The 20,657-nt window shown below is 37.7% G+C and overlaps 1 protein-coding gene across 2 annotated transcripts in view; it reads right to left on the reverse strand.

Annotated features, from left to right (window-relative positions):
* znf385d (zinc finger protein 385D) overlaps positions 1-20,657 on the reverse strand; it is an 80,618-nt gene that overhangs the window by 41,251 nt on the left and 18,710 nt on the right. For both annotated transcript variants that reach the window (XM_055211386.2, XM_055211385.2), the window contains exon 3: positions 516-623. In XM_055211386.2, coding sequence (XP_055067361.1) covers positions 516-623 — 108 coding nt within the window. The remainder of the gene's footprint in view (positions 1-515; positions 624-20,657) is intronic.

The following is a 20,657-nucleotide window of genomic DNA, read 5'->3' on the forward strand; positions in this document are numbered from 1 at the left end:
GATCAGCTGAATGGATTCCAAAACAATAAAAATCTAATGTTTAGGGGAGCTGGAAAATGAGTTGAAGTGTCCCTTTAAAATAAAGTTGTATTAAAAATTGTGTTATTCTAATAATAACACAGAGATGTGTTGACAACGCATTTAGTGCGTTGTCCCTAAACTAACACTGATGTGTTGTTTCTAACATCCGTTTTAAGAGTGCAGGGTTTTGCAGCAAAAGACTAAAAAGTGACATTTAGGAAAATAAGGCATTTCAATTACTGACTAATAACCTTCTTTGTAATTAAAGTAAAATTACTGAACCTAAACATAAAAGCCTGATAAAAAATGAAAAACGCGTCAAACGCACTCAGTGTGTTGTGCATCCGAACTATCATTGCAATGTCAATAATGTTGCTTTGTATTTTTATTGCCAGCAAAATCTTTGCAAATCAACAGTGTATATTTTAGCCAGCCCTGTTTCTTAGGCAAAATCATTTGATGGTGTTACTGTACCGTGAGGTGTGGATGCTCACCTGTGAGTTAAATCTCAGCTGGCAAACGCCGCATGAAGCACATTTCTTTTTAGAAGAAGCAGGAACACCAAACGATTGATGTAAAACAGCCTTCTGAACAGGGTCCATCTGAGGGAAACACAAAACGGAAAACCGACTTTATTACCCTCATTCACAACAGCCGTACGCTGAACGTCAACCCTGTTACCCCGCTGATGACCTGATGAAACGCTGCCTGCAGGGGCTTCACCAGAAACAGAGAGAAAGACGCCTGGAAAACGTTAAAGGCCAATGAGCTTTACACAAACGCTCTTCAATCAAGTCAATGGGGAAAGAGCGGCGAGGACCATTTAATGAGAGCCTAAATCAAGATCATACATTCACAACAGCTCACACGTGCTCCTAATTATCTCATGTGTGCAATTTGGATGGAATCAAAGGGAATAAAAGAATGGATTAAAGGGTTAATCCAATACATCAATACAATTCTGTCTTCATTTACGCACTTTCGTGTCTTTTAAACCCACATAACCTTCTTTCTTCTGTGAAATACAATAGGAGAATTTTTAAAGAACGCTCATTTAGTTTTTCTTTTTTACTTTGACATTTCATCATTCTCAGTTATTGTTCACTGCATTCTTATGTCCATTTATCAGATAACTGGCGTCTCTTTCTGTTCTCACAGACTGATATAAGGCCTGTCTGGATCTTCTGATGTCTGCTGACGTTTCAACCTGCTAGACACAGATGTCGGCCAGATCGTCAGTGTTACACAACCAAACATTTATTTTTGACTGACAAATCTTTTGTAAACAGCTGCAGATGAGTTTTTGAATCAATTTCAAGCCCAACAAGAGATATGCAGATTAAAAGCCTGATACGCTTTTCTCTATTCAACAAAATCAGACCAATCAGTTGCAAGTAGTCCTGGTCCATTGTCAGTTTGGCTCCCGACCGTGTCTTATTGATACCACATGTGTAAACGTCTTTCAATTGAGCATATAAATTGCTGGACACGGTGTCTGAAGATGTTACATAATTCAGTTGTGGTATAAATCTTACATATGATTAAAATGGAGACGATACATTAGTGCAAGTTTTGGAGAACATCCATTTAATCACCCTATAAAAAGCATTGGTAACACTTTACAATAAGGCTGTATTTGCAATTAATGCATTAGCTAACATGAACTAACAATGGAAAAGACTTTAGCATTTATTAATCTTAGGTCATGTTTATTCCCGCATTTATTAATACATTTATAAAATTAAGCGGTGTAATAAACTAACATAAATAACTGTATTGACATTCACTCTTTTACCGCCAGCGTTTTTTATGATTTTCAAAAAAATGTAATGCCTTCCAGAATTTTTCGTTCTATAAATATATAAACAAACAATATATCAAATAAAAGAACAGAACCTCTGCTTTCTAACAAACAAAAAAAATTCATCTTATCTTCATTTGTTCTCTTTTTTTATAACCTCTCAAATATTGATAGGTTTCTCCAAAAATACTTACAAAAATAGATAATTGCATTTTTGTAAATGCAATTACATTCAAAACGATCAAAACACTGTTTTTTGGATCAGTGGATGCTTAAATCTTTTATAAGTTGAGTAAGAGTGCCACCTAGTGGATAATAGCGAAAATATGGATTGCCGTAAAAACTCGTCATTGGCAAGGAACTGCTTTCTCTTAAAAGTAGGCTATCAAATTTTGAAAAATGCTAACGGTAGCCGACTAGCAATGAAATCACAAATTCACCCTGAAGTCAAATCGCCATCCAAAGTCACGCCTCTTTCAAAACACATGAACACGCACAGATCAGACAGTCACATTTCATGTCTCATTCACCAGTGAGAAAACTTTGCAGAACAAAGTGAATAACATTACCAAAATAACCAACATAAACAACTGGTTTACTTTCGGGTGTGTAGACGTAGTAACTATATCGTTACGCTAATCCGTAAACGAAACAAAATTTCATAAGCAACACAATGTTTCATCAAAGTAGAATATCTGAATCCATCTCAATACAAACATATCGCGTACCTACCTTACCAAAATAAACAGTGCAACGACCCTTTCAGACCCTTTGCCTCCTGCAGCTTTTTGCATCTCGTGGTAAAGCAGTAAAGTTACCAATGTTAATTTGGGTTTTTGCTCTCTAGTCAGTTTTTTTTTAAGATGCCTTTCGTTTTGTGGCTCCTGTGCAGTTTGTCAATTCAGGAAAGTTTGCCATTCTCCCTCTGTTTACAGACGGGACGGGAGGGCACGTGAACGGGCCGATGACATATGGTGTCTGAACAAGCTGCGTGGTGGCATTCAAATTACGCTTACGGATGAGGGACAAAAAAGGCTCGGACCAAATCTATGATTAACCCTAACCCTAACCCTAATCTATGATAACTCGTCAATGGCGGGGAAAGAGTTAACTTACATTAACAAGAATTAATGGATGCTGAAAACTATATTGTTCATTGTCTGTTGATGTTAGTTAATGCATTTACAAATCTTATGATTTGAAGTTTATGTTAAAAAACAGTATTAAAAAATGTAAACCTATAATTCAAGATATGTTCTCTGATAGCAACAGTATTACAATAAGTAAATCGGTCTTGTTTTTTAATATGTTTAATTATGTTTAATGTTTAAATATTTTTCCTGGAAAGCCAGACATTTCTGATTAAGGAAACAATGTTTTGCAGTGCAGTGAGGAGCTGCTGGGAAACTGAAGGATTTGGAGGAAAGCCGATGAAATAGTAAGTGAGAGAGAAAGCATCTGTGCAGGATAATGACATGATGATCTGGTGTCTCCTCATTGACAGCAGTGTTGGTGAAGATACCATCACACCACTGACATAATACTCCACAACACAGAGCTTCAGGCATGGAAACACAAATGCTTTGCCTTAACCGTTTAATATCTACAGGTGTTATGCTGATTCCAATGCTTTTAGTTTGACTGGAAGGAGTCTGTTTATTGTTATTTCCAGCATTACTTTCATAACTCTTTTGCTGTGCCTAATTCTTTCTCCTTTCAAACATTTTACAAAAGAAACTTGTTTTAAGAAATTAAAATTGTGGCCAGATTCATGAACATACTGAGGTTTGATGTTTCATATGTCGTTATGGTGTTCACAGGGGCGCGTAAATGGGGTATGCAGTAGCACATGGGACGACACACTAGGGCACTGAAGAAAAACTAATGAACTAATTCAACTATTACAAACAAAAGTAGCACTGTTAAGAAAATGTAATTTAAAATAAAGTTAAAATAACTCCATAATTTAACTTCATAAGTATTTACTTGCATATTTATACTAGATTGATTAATTTTCATTTACAGGCACAAATACAATTGTGTGGGGGAAAAAACTTTGGAGGGTGCCAACACTAAAATTTGCTTACACCTCAATAGACATCAATTTGTTTCAAAATTTGCAAAAATAGAAAAACAAACAAATGCAAATTAGGTGCGTTTCCATCAAGTTATTGGTAATCTAGTAACCAACAAGAAATAAAACAAGGCACGCTTGGAAAATGGAGACAAGACTGCATGTAGTCACGATGGGGCAAGTTATTTATTAGCAGTGCAGCTTGTAATTGCTAAAATAAATGCTGTGCACATAAGAAGAAATGCAGCATTTTTGATGAAGGCACTAACAGCAAGGACATTGCATCGATGTGTGTTTAATGTTCACTATGTCAGAATTTATTCGCCAAATGCATTTTAATCTCCCATTTACTCTTTTTCGCATAAGTCAAAAACCACCTCAATAGAGCGTACATTTTTTTGGAAATTAAAGGATTTAATTTGCTGTTTCCATCACTCGTTTTTGATGTGATACTTCAAAATGCACATAAAATCATGGTGATGGAAAGGTGCCTCCTGTTAACAGCTAAGGTTTTCCTTGTAAGTGTATAAGGATCTTATATCGACCCTTTTCTCGAACGCAGAAGTAAGTGATGTGACGGATTTCCTTTCCGGTGCGAGATTTCTAGTTCAATAGCCAGCCGGTAAAAAACAGTGTAGTGGGAGCACACCTAAAACACGATTTAAACACTTAATATTTACTACACCTGCCATATATGAACCAGTGTGAGGATGAAATTAAGAAGTGGCTTGATATATGAAGATATATTCAATCATTTCGTGTTGTTGATCGGAGGTGATGGGTCTTCAATGCGCAAATATAAAAGCACAGAGACATAGCAGTATCTTTACAATGGGAAAGTCTGTTGAGTGTTTGTACATGCAATTTACCAAGACTTCATGTTTTTAAACGGCAATTTTTAATGGACTTGTTTATGGTGACACGTCGAGCTTCACGCGGTCCGCCATAGTCAGTATTATTATTGTCATTCAACACATTGTAAGTTATTCGAAAATACCATAATAAACATATTAAACTACTACATGTATTGAGTATTGTTTTCGTTTTATGAAAATATTATTACATGGCTTCATATTCACTAGGTGCATGAGCTTATGAAATTATTTGCTTACTTTTTAAAGTATTTGCTTTTTAATTTAAAACATAACCAAAGTAGCCGCAAACACATTACAAACTATTATAAACATTAACTTAGCAGATTATGTCGTATATATTCTGTTCTGTAATCACATTTTTGTAATAATATATAGTAGCAGAATAAATAAATCAGCTAAATCAGCATGTTTTATCAGCATTATATAGTTGTTTTTAATCAATTATTGTATTTATTGTTAACTTCTATGAAAGATTTTACTGGATGGATTTGTAAATACAGATCATGAGTGCACGTGCGCCACATACACATTCAGTTTTTGTGCATGGATTATGGTTAAAACAAATGTTTTGTAGAGATTTACTGCATTTGTATTAGCTATTATGGCAACCCCAACTGCACAAATTATGTCGGTCTTCCTGGATTTTCATAATAATTAAACAGCCATTCAAAATGGCACCCTTGTGTCCTTCGCAATAGACTACCATTAGCTTTAGCGGCTCACCGGAAGTCATAAACAGGAAGCTCAAAGATGGCGGCGCCCACATTTACGTCAAGAAACAGGTGGATAAATAAGAGTCTTTATAATTCATTATTATGTCCATATAGACCACATCTTTCATAAGACAAAAAAATCTGAATCAGTGCAATTCAATCTTTAATTTTAAAATGTGAGTAATAAACACTGTCTTATAAAAGACATAAAACGAGGAATTCTAGCACTTATGATAAACTGTCTTTATACCTTTCACAGAAGTCCACATAAAATGTCACAAAACAGTAACGTCTACATATTAATGTGGGTATGATAAAGTCATTGAAAAAAATCACCTATTAGGAAGCATAACTGTTCAACTTTGTTTAATTGTCCTTAAAGGGTCATATTTGGTATAGACAGCAGTATACATTTCTTTTGGTTCCCGTCACTAATGTCAGACTATTTTAATCTTTCTTGAATCAGATTCTTTCTGCCAGCTGACAGATCTGAGATGTTTTCTAACATACAGCATTTTTATGCAACGCAAACATGTCAGTCTGTAAAGCTCCTGTGGCGTATGGAGCACCTCCTCATCTCATTCATCTCAACATAGAGTTTAACACAGATTTGAGCTCTGTCAGACGTCTGTTCGCTGTGCGACAGCATTTCACTCATGTGTCTCGCGTCATGATGAGTGAAGCTGTCACAAGACTTCAGGAGGAATCAACCAGGATTTTACAAGACACTCATTGAATATCATTCATAAACAAGGGACGACTGAGACAATATGTGAAATAAATTGTATGCATCAAAATTATAAATGTTTCTTTTATGCAAAAAATCATTAGGATATTAAATAAAGATTCATGAAGATATTCGGGAATTTCCTACCGTAAAATATATAAAAAAATGTATTTATCATTAGTAATATGTCTTGCCTAGATTTTCATTTAGACAACTTTAAAGGTGATTTTTCTCAATATTAGTTTCTCATATTTTAGATTTAGAAATATTATTCCTACACAGGAGAGAATAAATTATAATAATCAGTCAAACTAATGTCATGATGTCTCTCAACACGTTCACAGAAATGATTAAATACTGATAAACATGCTGATAGCAATGGGCCCCGGGGCGGATCCGCAACGGATCCAGACCGGAGCTGCTGGCTTCGGAGCGGATCTGTTGTGGATCCGTTCCAGAGCTTATTGCTACTGTATCGGTCACGATGGAAGAAAGCATCTGCCAAATGCGTAAATGTAATGTAAATAAAACTCCTCTGTTATGTGGCATCTTTAGTGAAGCACTGTACTAAACGATTATCTGCTAGCGATCCAAACAATGAAATATTAAACATCTTTGTTGTGATTATTGTTTTATGAACGTAGCTCATGGCTGTGCGGTCCGAGGCATACACCTTGCTGGTAAACAGTGCAGCAGAAGGTAGAAAACATTTATACTGCAAAAACAATGTGCGAGAGAAAACAGAGACGCGCTTTTGAAGCCACGTTACTGCCAGCCACACTTACCATTAACCAAAGTGGGATAAATGACCTGTCAAAAGCAATAGCAGCCCTTATGTTTTTTCCAATTACACACCCACACGCGTGAATCAGGATCTGTGCGCCTATTGATTTTAACCGACCGAATTTGCAATTCAGATCGGGACGATGAGGCCAGCGCAGGCCGAGATGATGAACAGCGCGTGCTCTCCTGTGTGTTGATAAACACGTGTAACATTAGCCCACAGCCAGTCGATTCACGAAAGAGCGATGGTGGGCATGTGAATCATCTGCACCCATGAGACCCATATCAAACCCAAACATATCTCTGGGATACATATTAAATATTGAGCCGCTTATCTGACTTATAGCAGATGTAACGATGAGTTATGTCACCATGAGAGCGCTGTAGCAAAAGAGAATTGAAATTAAATGAGATGTATAAATATAAATCCTGGCTCTCACGGTGGAACAATGTCGAGGGAGCGCCCAGACATCATCACGTTTTTCCTGAGGCGGTTCCTTAGCGCTAGTCTTCCCAAGCAACTGAGAACCTTCTCATAAAATCTGGGTGGCAACTTGCGGTCAGACTGGTTAGAGTATGTCAAGACTGCACATGATGATTCTCAGTTTGGGGTGGTATATAAAGGCAAACACAGGATTCACTCGTGCTATAAACAGTTAAGACAGGACACAACTTTTTTTGAGTTTTTTGAGCCAAATCAAAGAAACATGCATTAAACGTGCACATATTTTTTTAAAGTTTTAAATTGTTTTATATTGTTTATATACTTTATGGATTTAAATTACATTAATTTTATAACATAATGCAGTTGTTGTGCAAATGCATTAATGGCACAATTAAACAAGTCATAAAAACAGAAAATATATAAACAAAAAATGCTATTTTATATATATATAAATATGATGCCAATGTCATTATTTTGATTGAATTAATTGATATAAGTAGGGCTGTCAAAAGATTAAACACGATTAATTGCATGCAAAATAAAAGTTTGTGTTTCCATAATATATGTGTGTGTGTGTATTGTGTGTAATTATTATGTATATGTAAATACACACATACTTCGAAGAAAATGTTATTTATTTATGTATATAATTTATTATATATAAAAATATAATTATATAATACAAAATATAAATAAATAAAATAAATAAAAAATATAGATGTGTATTTATATATAAAAAATAATTACACACAGTGCACACTCACCTAAAGGATTATTAGGAACACCATACTAATACTGTGTTTGACCCCCTTTCGCCTTCAGAACTGCCTTAATTCAATGTGGCATTGATTCAACAAGGTGCTGAAAGCATTCTTTAGAAATGTTGGCCCATATTGATAGGATAGCATCTTGCAGTTGATGGAGATTTGTGGGATGCACATCCAGGGCACCACATCCCAAAAATGCTCTATTGGGTTGAGATCTGGTGACTGTGGGGGCCATTTTAGTACAGTGAACTCATTGTCATGTTCAAGAAACCAATTTGAAATGATTCAAGCTTTGTGACATGGTGCATTATCCTGCTGGAAGTAGCCATCAGAGGATGGGTACATGGTGGTCATACAAGGATGGACATGGTCAGAAACAATGCTCAGGTAGGCCGTGGCATTTAAATTATGCCCAATTGGCATTAAGTGGCCTAAAATGTGCCAAGAAAACATCCCCCACACCATTACACCACCACCACACAGCCTGCACAATGGTAACAAGGCATGATGGATGCATGTTCTCATTCTGTTTACGCCAAATTCTGACTCTACCATCTGAATGTCTAAACAGAAATCAAGACTCATCAGACCAGGCAACATTTTTCTAGTCTTCAACTGTCCAATTTTGATGAGCTCGTGCAAATTGTAGCCTCTTTTTCCTATTTGTATTGGAGAGATGAGTGGTACCCGGTGGGGTCTTCTGCTGTTGTAGGCCATCCGCCTCAAGGTTGTGCGTGTTGTGGCTTCACAAATGCTTTGCTGCATACCTCGGTTGTAACAAGTGGTCATTTCAGTCAAAGTTCCTCTTTTATCAGCTTGAATCAGTCGGCCCATTCTTCTCTGACCTCTAGCATCAACAAGGCATTTTTGCCCACAGGACTGTCGCATACTGGATGTTTTTTCCCTTTTCACACCATTCTTTGTAAACCCTAGAAATGGTTGTGTGTGAAAATCCCAGTAACTGAGCAGATTGTGAAATACACAGACCGGCCCGTCTGGCACCAACAACCGTGCCACCCTCAAAATTGCTTAAATCACCTTTCTTTCCCATTCTGACATTCAGTTTGGAGTTCAGGAGATTGTCTTGACCAGGACCACACCCCTAAATGCATTGAAGCACCTGCCATGTGATTGGTTGATTAGATAATTGCATTAATTAGAAATTGAACAGGTGTTCCTAATAATCCTTTAGGTGAGTGCATATTATGCAATTTGTATGTGATAAATCACGATTAATCTTTTGACAGCCATAGATTTAAGTATTTGACATAAAAGTAAGTCAACACATTTATTTTGGTGGTTTTCGCATGAAGACAGATTTGTTCAGATTGTTAGAAATGTAAGCGGGAGTGCCAAGGAAAAAACTGAACACTATATTTCATTTAATGTCTGTTTATGCACAAATTTTTGTAAGCTGTGCACACTGTGTCCCCTTAAAAAAAACTGGTGCATGACGCCCCTGCCAATAATAATTTCAATAGTCCGCATTGTTCTAACTATGCAACTACTTCAGTCATTACAGCATTAGTTGTCTGTCTGCTTAATATCACTTTATTGTCATGATCCCTCAACAGACATTCAACTGACTGTAAGGAACTTTGTAGCTACATGTCAACTAATGCTGCGTTCACACTAGACTTTTCATTAACTTCTATTCATACGCCTGTGAATGCAACAGACCGGAAACGCAAGCTCCTGCAAAAACATTTGGCATTTCGCACCATTCCAAAGTTCAAGTTTGGAAAAACTCTGACTTTGTCCCAAAATTACCTTGGCCAATATCGTCCGGCCCCGACACACCATCTCAAAAACATTTCATTCTGTGAGATGCTTAAAAAGCTGTGAGACAAATGCAGCAACTAAAAAAATGAAATGAAATGCATGTTGCTAATCTGACAGCGTGCGGGGTCTGGTGCTGCTGAAAACATCAGGCGTACCGGATAAACACCAGCATGCTCTCTTGACCTGCGAAGAACACTTAGTGATGAATGAGATGAGCGAGCAAAGGAATATGGGTAAATGGGCATCACAGCAGAAGGTTTTACTGAAATGCTTTCACACAACCTCTGCCCACACATGCTGAAATACAAAGCAATACCCTGAATAGAGCCGATGTCACAAACTGGCTGCTGTACCAAACCCTTTCATTACACACCGAATGGGTGTCTTACTTTTCTGTTGGCGGCTCTGACTGTGTGGCTGTGATATGGGTTATGCTGGCATACTGGAGTCTGTTTACTGATGTGATAGCTGTGAAACTGTGGCTTGCCGAACTACATCAGAAACCGCTCATCATTTTAAAACTACGACAAGCTAAGAAATGGGATGCGTAAAGAAATAGCAGGGCAGCCTGGGCAAGATCAATATTACTATTGCTACTAGTGCCGGAAACACAACCCTTTAATGATATGATGAAAAAACCTGGACATATCCAGCTAAAACAAAGAAGTAGTCATTAAAAAAATCCCTGCTTATTAAATTTTGTTGTGCAACATGACTCATTAAAAGCAAGTAACTTTTTTATCAATTTGACTAACATTATGGTAAAAAAATATTTAAATTACAAAGGAGACACACGCACATCTGCTACACAGGCTCGTTGGGAATTACATAGTTCTGCCTCTCCATATCGCTGCATTTTTTTAAGTGCCCACTAGAGGCACTGGAGGCTTTTTTAGCAGGTTACAAGGCAGACAAGACTAAACATCATTGCCATATATTCTTAAATTCATGCTTGTTTGACTGTGGAGGATAAACGTCAGATGTCTTTAATGTCAGGATTGATTTTATTCAGCAGTATGTCAAGAACTTGCTGTTCACAGGAACATAGTGGCAACATACTAAAGGAAAAGTAATGAATAATCAACATCTGTTTGGTGTAGTTGGCTGTGTTTTATTAAAACCGTAAGGAAAGCGTCATTGAGGCATGCCGCACGTGCGCATTTGACCATAAATAAGTACCAAAGGGCATAAATCTAGTTAACAAAGATAAGCAGATTTTAATTTGTGTATGTGTCCTGTCCGCTTATGTGTAACTTTTTATTTGCCTGCATCAAAACGAAACGCTTCTAGTGAACATTCAATCAATAGATGCAGCGATATGCACCTGGAGTGACCATCTAGGGAGGTTGACTATAATCAAGACATATAGGTCCTCTAGCATCCACATACTGTAAAAAGTGCTAACAAATTCTCTAAAGACTAGGATTGTTGAGGTGACAGAATTTTCCCACCAGTTAATCAGCGCGTGACAAACCTGGTGATACCAGTATCATCGGGTGGGAGGGGCTTATAAATGCGCAAGTAGACCTGCGCATTTTACTTTCACTTTTGAATTAGACGCAACTGTTTGCGTACACTGCGATAAATCGCTTATGAATCCACGTGCAATGCGAGTGCAACAGCTGTTTTAACTAAGTGCTTAAGCCAGTGGCGGAAATCCACCAGTCCCAAGCTGAGTAACTTTATCTCTTTCTCCATTTAAAGCGCTGCTTGAATAAAGGGTTTATTATTATTGTTAAAGGGGACAGAGAATGAAAAAACATTTTTACCTTGTCTTTGTTGAATAATGGTAGTCTACCCACATTCACAAACATACAAAACGTGCTAAACATGCTAAACATCTCAGTCTCATAGAAATTCCTCTTTTAGAAATGTCAGCCAGAAAACAGCCCAATCTGAAAAACTGATGCTTATGACATCACAGGCATCTAACTGCCCCTCCACTTTAAAATAATTGGCTACATTTTTTGAGTGGCAGCAAAGTCAGCCAATTAGTAATGAGATTGCAAGTTAAGCCAGTAGGGGGAGCCAAATAGGTGCAAAACCACTTGTTTAAAATCCCCCACCTTAATAGAGCTATCTGAGAGAGGTTTTTAGGAAGCTTCTAAGGCATTACAGACCCAAACGAAAAAAATTTGTCTACATGTCACATCACAGAACAAGGATAAATACTCTGTTCAATCATTCTAAGTCACCTTTAATGAAAAATACAACCACAATCTCGCTTATATTAAACATGTAAATTATAACAGAAATAAGGAAGCATGCGGCTTCTGCCATCGTCTGGTCACTCAGCTTGCCCTTCCACTCTTACAGTTATAAATGAATTCTGACACCGGATGCTCTCTGACGTGACGCAGATTTTAGTGCCATCTAGCGGTGAGATTGCGAATTACAACCAATGGCTCAGTCCACAGCTCACCCCTCCCTTTCGAAACGCATAGAGAAGCTACGGTAGCTGCCGCAGGACAAACAAGTTACAGTCTGAGACAACGTAGTGGCGAAATGCACTCTATAGAGTAGTTTGTCCGGCATTGTTATACATGGCGACGTAAAATTACAAATTCCATATAAGGGAACCCACGATGAAGAAAAAAGTCTCATTCTAACTGTGTGTTCACACCAGATGCGAATGAAGCGAATAAAGCACGCTATTTGTGCAAAGTTGGACGTTTGAAAATTTTGAGTGAACTTGCTTCATTTGTGCATGAAATTTGCGTCATTCGTGCGTAAATTAAGATGCGAATATGTTTAATTTGACAGTTTTAGCTAGCTTGTAGTCTCAATATGTATATGTATTTTTTTTTACTATTTACTGGATTGTCCGACCTTCTCACTCACTTTCTTCCAAGTAAGATCCTTTTAATACCTGTTTTTATTAAAGACGTGTCTGTCCACATACAGCAACAATGATTTTGTCCTCCATTGTTTTTTCAAATTTCTGCCTCAGCTTGCTACGTAGTAATCATGTCACTACTAGAGCAAGCCCCTGATTGGTTAACACGGCATGAATATTTGGCAAAAATCAGATTTTTCAACTTTCACGTAAATCACACGTTATGCGCGTCAAACGCCTGAAATTATCAATTCGCACGGACTGCGTAATTTGCGCTGCCTCATTCATGTGAATCGCAAAAAAGTATGTCTATTGCATCTTTGCATTCACTTAAAGGGATAGTTCACCCAAAAATGAAAATAATGTCATTAATGACTCACCCTCATGCCTTTACAAACCCGCAAGACCCTTGTCCGTCTTCGGAACACAGTTCAAGATGCCCTATATCCAGTCAGAGAGCTTGCCGACCCTTCACCGAAAATCTATGCACGGTTCACTGTCCACCTCCAGAAAGGCAACAAAAACATTACCAAATGTTTTTACTAAAGTCACGTGACTGCAGTGACGAGTATGCCGTGTTATCCTCAGACATGTTTGCAAAGTTTTTCAAACTTACAGCATGCGTCTCCCTCAGACTATGAAGCCCAAAAAAAAAACAGCTGGGGCACACCAGATAACACGTCAGCCACGTCATACATCATCTGCGTCACTGCAGTCAAGTGACTTTAGTCTCGCGTATGCGCTTTACAAAAGACGCGGAAGAGAAGACTATGCTGAATAAAGTCGTATTTTTTTTAATTTTTGGACCAAAATGTATTTTCGATGCTTCAACACATTCTAACCGACCCACTGATGGCACATGGACTACTTTGATGATGTTTTTATTACCTTTCTGGACATAGACAGTATACCATCCAAATTTTCAATGAAGGGTCAACAAGCTCTCAAACTAAATCTAAAACATCTTAAACTGTGTTCACAAGATGAATTGAGGTCTTACGAGTTTGGAACGACATGAGGGTGAGTCATTAATGACATTATTTTCATTTTTGGGTGAACTATTCCTTTAACATGTAAATCACTAGCGCTTAACGCTTCATTCGCATCTGGTGTGAATGCACCACGAGGCAATAAAAACAATACAGTCCATTTTGTAAGGTATACCACTGATAATATAGTTATGTATATTTTATTGCATTTCTGTCATAAGATCCTTCTAAAAGTTACCAAGTGCACCTTTAAATACATGAGTGTTTTACCAATCATTATTACATAGTTGGGTCTCTAGAGATGTTTATCTAACACCAATCTCTAAACTTCCTCAGTAGGACAAAACTGCCCTAATACTTTATTAACAATTATAAAATTGTAAAACAAAGCATATCTCCTAATATTTTATTGTTATTAAACAGTCAGCAAAAAATATTACAATTTTGCACTAATGATTCTGATATCAGTGAACCTGCGAAAAAAAGACATGTAGGGAGTGGGCTGCGTCTATGAATAAAGAACACTTTAAATCATATCAAGGGATTTGTTTCAGGCACTAGTTGGAATCTGCAAAACTGCGTAGAAGTGATTCAGTAATCCTCAGAGTTGGATCTATATTTTTATAATGTTTCATCCAGGGGTCAAGCTTCCTGGAGCAGTTTATGCGAGCCAGGCGAAGCTTCTACCCACTCATATCTATCTCAATTCTCGTTCATAAGTGGGCTGTTTCACTGAACTCACGCACCATAATCACAGATTCTGCCACAAAAACCTCCTACACGCCTCTCAACACACCAACAATAGAGATATGTTTAGATCCAGAAAACATTTGAGATACAGCAAACCCCTTCCAAAGTTCATCAGTGCTTTTAGACTCGCAAAACAAACTTTAAAGTTGACTTAAACTGACAATGTTCCCTTGGTGGTAAAGCTAGAAGCATTATGTAAGGCGTATTATTATCACAAAAATCAATCCAAAATGATTTCAAATCATTGGAGGGGGCATCATGGATAATGATCACGGCTATTTACTAAATGTGTAAATCAATATTGATTTGAGTTAAACTGAATAGTTAGAAGTAATTCTGGATTGAATTACAAAATGACTTCATTACTACAAGGTTAAACTTAATAATAAAATAATAAAAGTTTGATTCCAAGATGTTATGTGTCTGTTTTAATTGTGTAATATTTACAGGTCTTGACAAAAGAAAAGACTGTAAAACAAGTCGAATGATTCAGTCTTTCTATCAAAATAACTGCTGCACTTACAACACTGTTTACATTTGGCCAGCAGAATCATTTTAAAACAATGAGCTTAAAAAGTCTAAGATCACGGGGGAAATGTTTGTTTCACATTTTCCCCTTTAATTGAATTGCCACCCATTATGAATAATATTACTCATATATTTGAGCCTTTGTGTGATTTAATGACTGGCTGGCGTGAGGTTTGTGCAAAACTTCATCCATATGAAACCAGCATGAATGAAGCGTTCCAATATTATCAGATATGCTTGCTTGGTTGGAGATTGGTCAATCAAATCCTTCAACTCTTTTCAGAGGCTTTAAATTAATTTTAAACCGTGAACTTTTGAACCACAATGTATATATTTCCCAGCAGTTCTTTCTTTCTTTCTTTCTTTTTTTATTTTTATTTCGAACAACAAAAAAATATATATAAAATAAAAATAACAAAAATACAATAAAATAAAATAAAATATGAAAATACAATAATTGAACATACAGTAATTGCAAATACAATAATTGAACATACAGTAATTGCATTACCACATAAAAAAACCAAAATATTCTTTTACTTTCATGTGTTCGAAAATGAGCGGGATGAAGCAAAAGCTTATTTTTTTCCCACCCCTTAAAGAGCCATTCAAAAATCTAATATATTTCAAATATTTTCTATATTCTATATCTTTTTATTACAATTACAACCAATTCCCCCTATTTTTAAAATATGAACCTAATTTACCTTTTATTCCAAACAACCCATCACACTTTAAACTTAATAACCGATCTTTTGATGTTAAATTAACATGCTCTGTCTCGCCACTGTTGCAGAATTCCTTTGGAATTCCATTCACGGTTTAAGTGTTCTTCAGGGAGACGGACTGGAATTCCATGAGATATATGAGATCAGATACAAGTCCACTTATCTACTGATGCCTGTTTCTTTTTCTGATGCCGGTGGTACAAGACTGATCATGCTGTGATAAATGTGAATACTACCACAGGCCACTGAACACAATAATAAAAAAAAAAAAAACACAACACAAAGGCATCCACAAAAACAAAACATAGTGCAGCCCAACACATAACATCACATTATAAAACACAATGTAATACAACACACACGAACAAGCACATGGTTTCCATGTTTTGTGAGGACATTCCAGACATAATGGTTTTTATATTGTACAAACTGTATATTCTATTCCCTTCCCCTAACCCAAACCATCACAGAAAACATTCTCCTTTTTCAATAAACATCATTCTGTTTGGTTTATAAGCTTGTTTCCTCATGGGACCTCACAAATGTCCCCACGAGGTCAAAATTTACTGGTATTCCTATCTATCCATCCATCCACCTATCCACCAATCCACCCATCCATCCATCTATCCATCCACCCTAACACCCACCCACCCATCCACCTACCAACCTACCTATCCAACCACCCACCCACCCATCCACCTATCTATCTATCCACCCATCCATCTACCTATCTATCTACCTACCCATCCAACCATCCACCCACTCACCCACCCACCTACGCTTCCACCTATGCATCCATCTATCCATCTACCAATCTACATGCCCATCTGTCCGTTCATACTTCAATCCACTTATCAATCCACGTATACATCCATCTATGCATCTTCACGTCTATGTGACCATCTGTCCGTCCATACTTTCATCCACCTATCAATCCACCTATCCATTCATCTATCCATCTATCTCCCCATCTGTCCGTCCATACTTCCATCCACCTATCAATCCACCTATACATCCACCTATCTATCTACTTGCCCATCTGTCCATCCATACTTCCATCAACCTATAAATACACATATACATCCATCTATAAATCTACCCATCTACCTCTCCATCTGTCCATTTATATTTCCATCCACCTATACATCCATCTACCTGCCCATCTGTCCGTTCATACTTCCATCCACCTATCAATCCACCTTTCCATCCATCTATCCATCTCCCTGTCCGCCTGTCCATTTGTCCATCCATACTTCCATCCACATATCAATCCACCTTTCCATCCATCTATCCATCTCCCTGTCCGCCTGTCCATTTGTCCATCCATACTTCCATCCACATATCAATCCACCTTTCCATCCATCTATCCATCTCCCTGTCCGCCTGTCCATTTGTCCATCCATACTTCCATCCACATATCAATCCACCTTTCCATCCATCTATCCATCTACCTGTCCGCCTGTCCATTTGTCCATCCATACTTCCATCCACCTATCAGTCTATCTATCCATCCATCCATCCATCTGTCTGTCTGCTTGTTTATCAAACAACACAAAACAACAAAAAACAACCCTTTGAAAAACTTGACCCTAAAGGATTGAGAGTTCAGGGTTGTCAATCATGTCACTCTGCATGTAAAACAAAAACGGGTTGTGATGGGGGTGAACACATTAACCCCTCTGCAAAGGCTTGCATGGCTTCAAGCGATCGTTACAAACAGTCCTGTGCTCTTGAAACTTACAACGACGTCATAAATCTCAGCAAGACTCCGGCATTAAAAGACTTAAGGAAGGTTCTCGGTAGTGGCACCGTGTGTTTCATTTCTCAGTGCGTTTTTGTGAAGTGCTGCAGGTGCAAAACTCTTGCATTACAACACAGATGTCTTTAACAGTGAACATGTTGTGCCGTGCATTCTACATAATAACATCTTTATGGGTTGAGGCAAACGGGGTCCAAAACATCCTTGATGGTCCTAGAACAAAATTCCCAGAAACATGTCGAGCTTGGGAAAACATACTAATCTGATCCTCACATGTGCAAGAGCCTTGCGTGATTTAAAGACAAAACCTCTACTAAAGGAAATATATGTCAACTCAAATATCCTCAAGGGTTACACAAAAAATGTGATGTGTTGATATTTGGATATATTTTCCTGTTCAAGTTTTGCAGTATGTGCAGGGTCAACTGTAAGTACTCCGTTGACAGTAATCCATATCAGCTTTGTGGCCTGGAGGTTTGCAATGTTCACAGCATTGATATCACAACAGAAACTTTATGTTATAAGTTGTCAAATGTAATCTATTGTGAAATCACAATGTGGTAGCACTGAATGATTGCTTAGTCATTACTCGGGTGTCACCAGGAGATGAACCAATTATTCATACATTAAAAACAATAATACAAATGACTCAAACCCAGAGGAAGGCGGCACATGTACAGAAAATAAGGCTCAGGAAAACCTTTCAATTTAGCGAGCTAAAACCCCTCCAGGCTCAGATACATCTTACTGTTTTCCTCAACCGCACAAACTGTTTTAATCAAAATGTCGAACATTACACATGCCGCACAGCTGCATGAACTGAAAGAGAAAACATCATCGTACATTTCGGCATGTGCTCCAGGGTATTATCAGCGAATTTCAGACTGCTGGCAGATCACCAGGACACAGAGAACACAGGGCGGGAACACGAAACTGCCACAGCTGGACGAGTCTGTTTACTGCGCCGCAGCCACAAACAAAGACCGAGAAAGTTAAAAGACACGCACCCCACCTAGATCCCGCAAACGCCCTATTCATCTCACGGTTCATTCAGTAAACGGGTCGTGACTCGTGACGCATCCGACCAGCAGACCGAGGACAGACGGTTCGTGTCGAGGCCCGAGTGTCACTCACAGCGTTTCACTCCAGAGCAATTTTCCACATAACAGCTCGGGGAGAAATCAATAGCGTACGGTGCTGACTGCTCTACAGGGGAAATAGAGTTTGTATTGTTTCTCAAAGACAAATGTGAGCTTCAGGAGAGATAAATGGTGTTTTCAGGAGTGGAAGAAAAGCTTTAACTGAAAACTGTTCTGCCTCATTTATTCACTCGTCTCTTTTTCGGATCTTTCTTAAAGCAACAGTTCACCCCAAAATCTAAATTAGACGATATTTTAGTTACCCTCAAGCCATCATACAGTATGACTTTCAGTCAAACACAGATTTATGTTAAAGGTGCCAAAGAATGCATTGAAATAATGTGTTAAATTGTTCTTTGACATTTACATAGAAGTTATTTCAGTTTATTAAGTGCAAAATGACCCAGAAAGGTTTTTACATGTCCATGTACAACCCTAGGATTTGTCCCTCAATTAAATGGTCTATTTTTGCCCTATTTGGAAGGGTCATGAATAATAATGTTGAGCTCTGCTCTGATTGGCTCTGCTCTGCTCTGAGGCTCATGCCAGTAGCTCACATTAGAAAACATTTTTGAGTTTGTATCAGACAAAAATACTGATTTTGAGGAATAATCAATTATTTGAAGATTGTTAATGGACATTTCTGACAGGTAAGTTTGTATTTTTCTTACTATGAACCTGCAAAACGTAACTGTAACATCAATAGTAGAACTTCAGGCTAAACGCTAGCATTATTAGCATGTAGTGCTAACTCAGCAGTCACAACTTTGTTTTTCAGCATTTTAACAACTTTGTAAATAATTTAATGTGTAATTTAATGTTGGGCCGTACATCTGTGCAACCTGATCTCACGGATTTCCGTGGCATAGTCACGGAATTTTGTGCTAATTTTTCCGTGGCATTCTCACGGATCTCCGCATTTTTCCGTGGCCCTGCTACGGACTGTCTTTTTCCGTGACATTCTCACGGATTGGTTACTCAACTGTTTTGTCCTATTTTCTTACCATTTTCGCTTCGGTTTAGGGTTAGATTTACATGAAATGACATCCCTACCCAAACCCAACTCTAACCCCAACGCCAGGCAACAATTGTTTAAAGTTTAGAAAATATAAAAGAATAAATCAGAAAAAATAGTATAAACCAATAGTTAAAGTGACATACTAATGCAAACACCAAATCTAACCCTAAACCGAAAATGGTTTAAAAACAGGAAAAAGCAGTTGAGTAACCAATCCGTGAGAATGCCACGGAAAAATGCGGAGATCTGTGACTATGCCACGGAAATTTGTGAGATCAGGTTGATCTGTAATGTCACAGTCGGTGTTATGTTGAGATTGGCCTGTTTTCCAGCAGTCTTTTGCATGTACGAGGTTTACATAAAAATGAGGAAACAAACTCGATTGATGATCACGATATGTCGTTACCATGTACAGAGCACTTATTATTCACTTATGCCTAGGTAAATACAGATTTTTATTTGATGGCACCTTTAAATAATATCACAGCTATTTTCAGCTCTATAAAGATATTCGATAGTGCCCCATTTTTTAAGCTCAAAAACGCATAAAAGTTAGCCCATACTTTAGCCATCCTCAAGCCATGTGGGTGTACATGACTTTCTTCTTTCAGTCAAAAACAGTCAGAGTTATATGTAAGGAATAATTGACGACGGGCCATTGAATTATACGAAAATAATGCACACCCAAGGTGGTAATGCGGCACAACGCGAAGCAGCCATTTGTGGATGCAATGAAAAATGTGTGTGTGTCTCTTTAAATGCAAAAAAGCTTCTGTTACCCTACCCGTATACAAGTAATGGGTAGAGTGCTTAAACAAGTGCTTTGGACTACATGTCTCTGGCAGAAGGTTGAACTATGCGTTCATAAGGTGGAGTCTGTGAGCGTTATGGTTGGGGCGTTAACAATGTGACATCACATTGA

Source organism: Misgurnus anguillicaudatus, chromosome 10 (genome assembly GCF_027580225.2).
Source record: "Misgurnus anguillicaudatus chromosome 10, ASM2758022v2, whole genome shotgun sequence".
In the NCBI taxonomy this organism is placed as follows: Eukaryota; Metazoa; Chordata; class Actinopteri; order Cypriniformes; family Cobitidae; genus Misgurnus; species Misgurnus anguillicaudatus.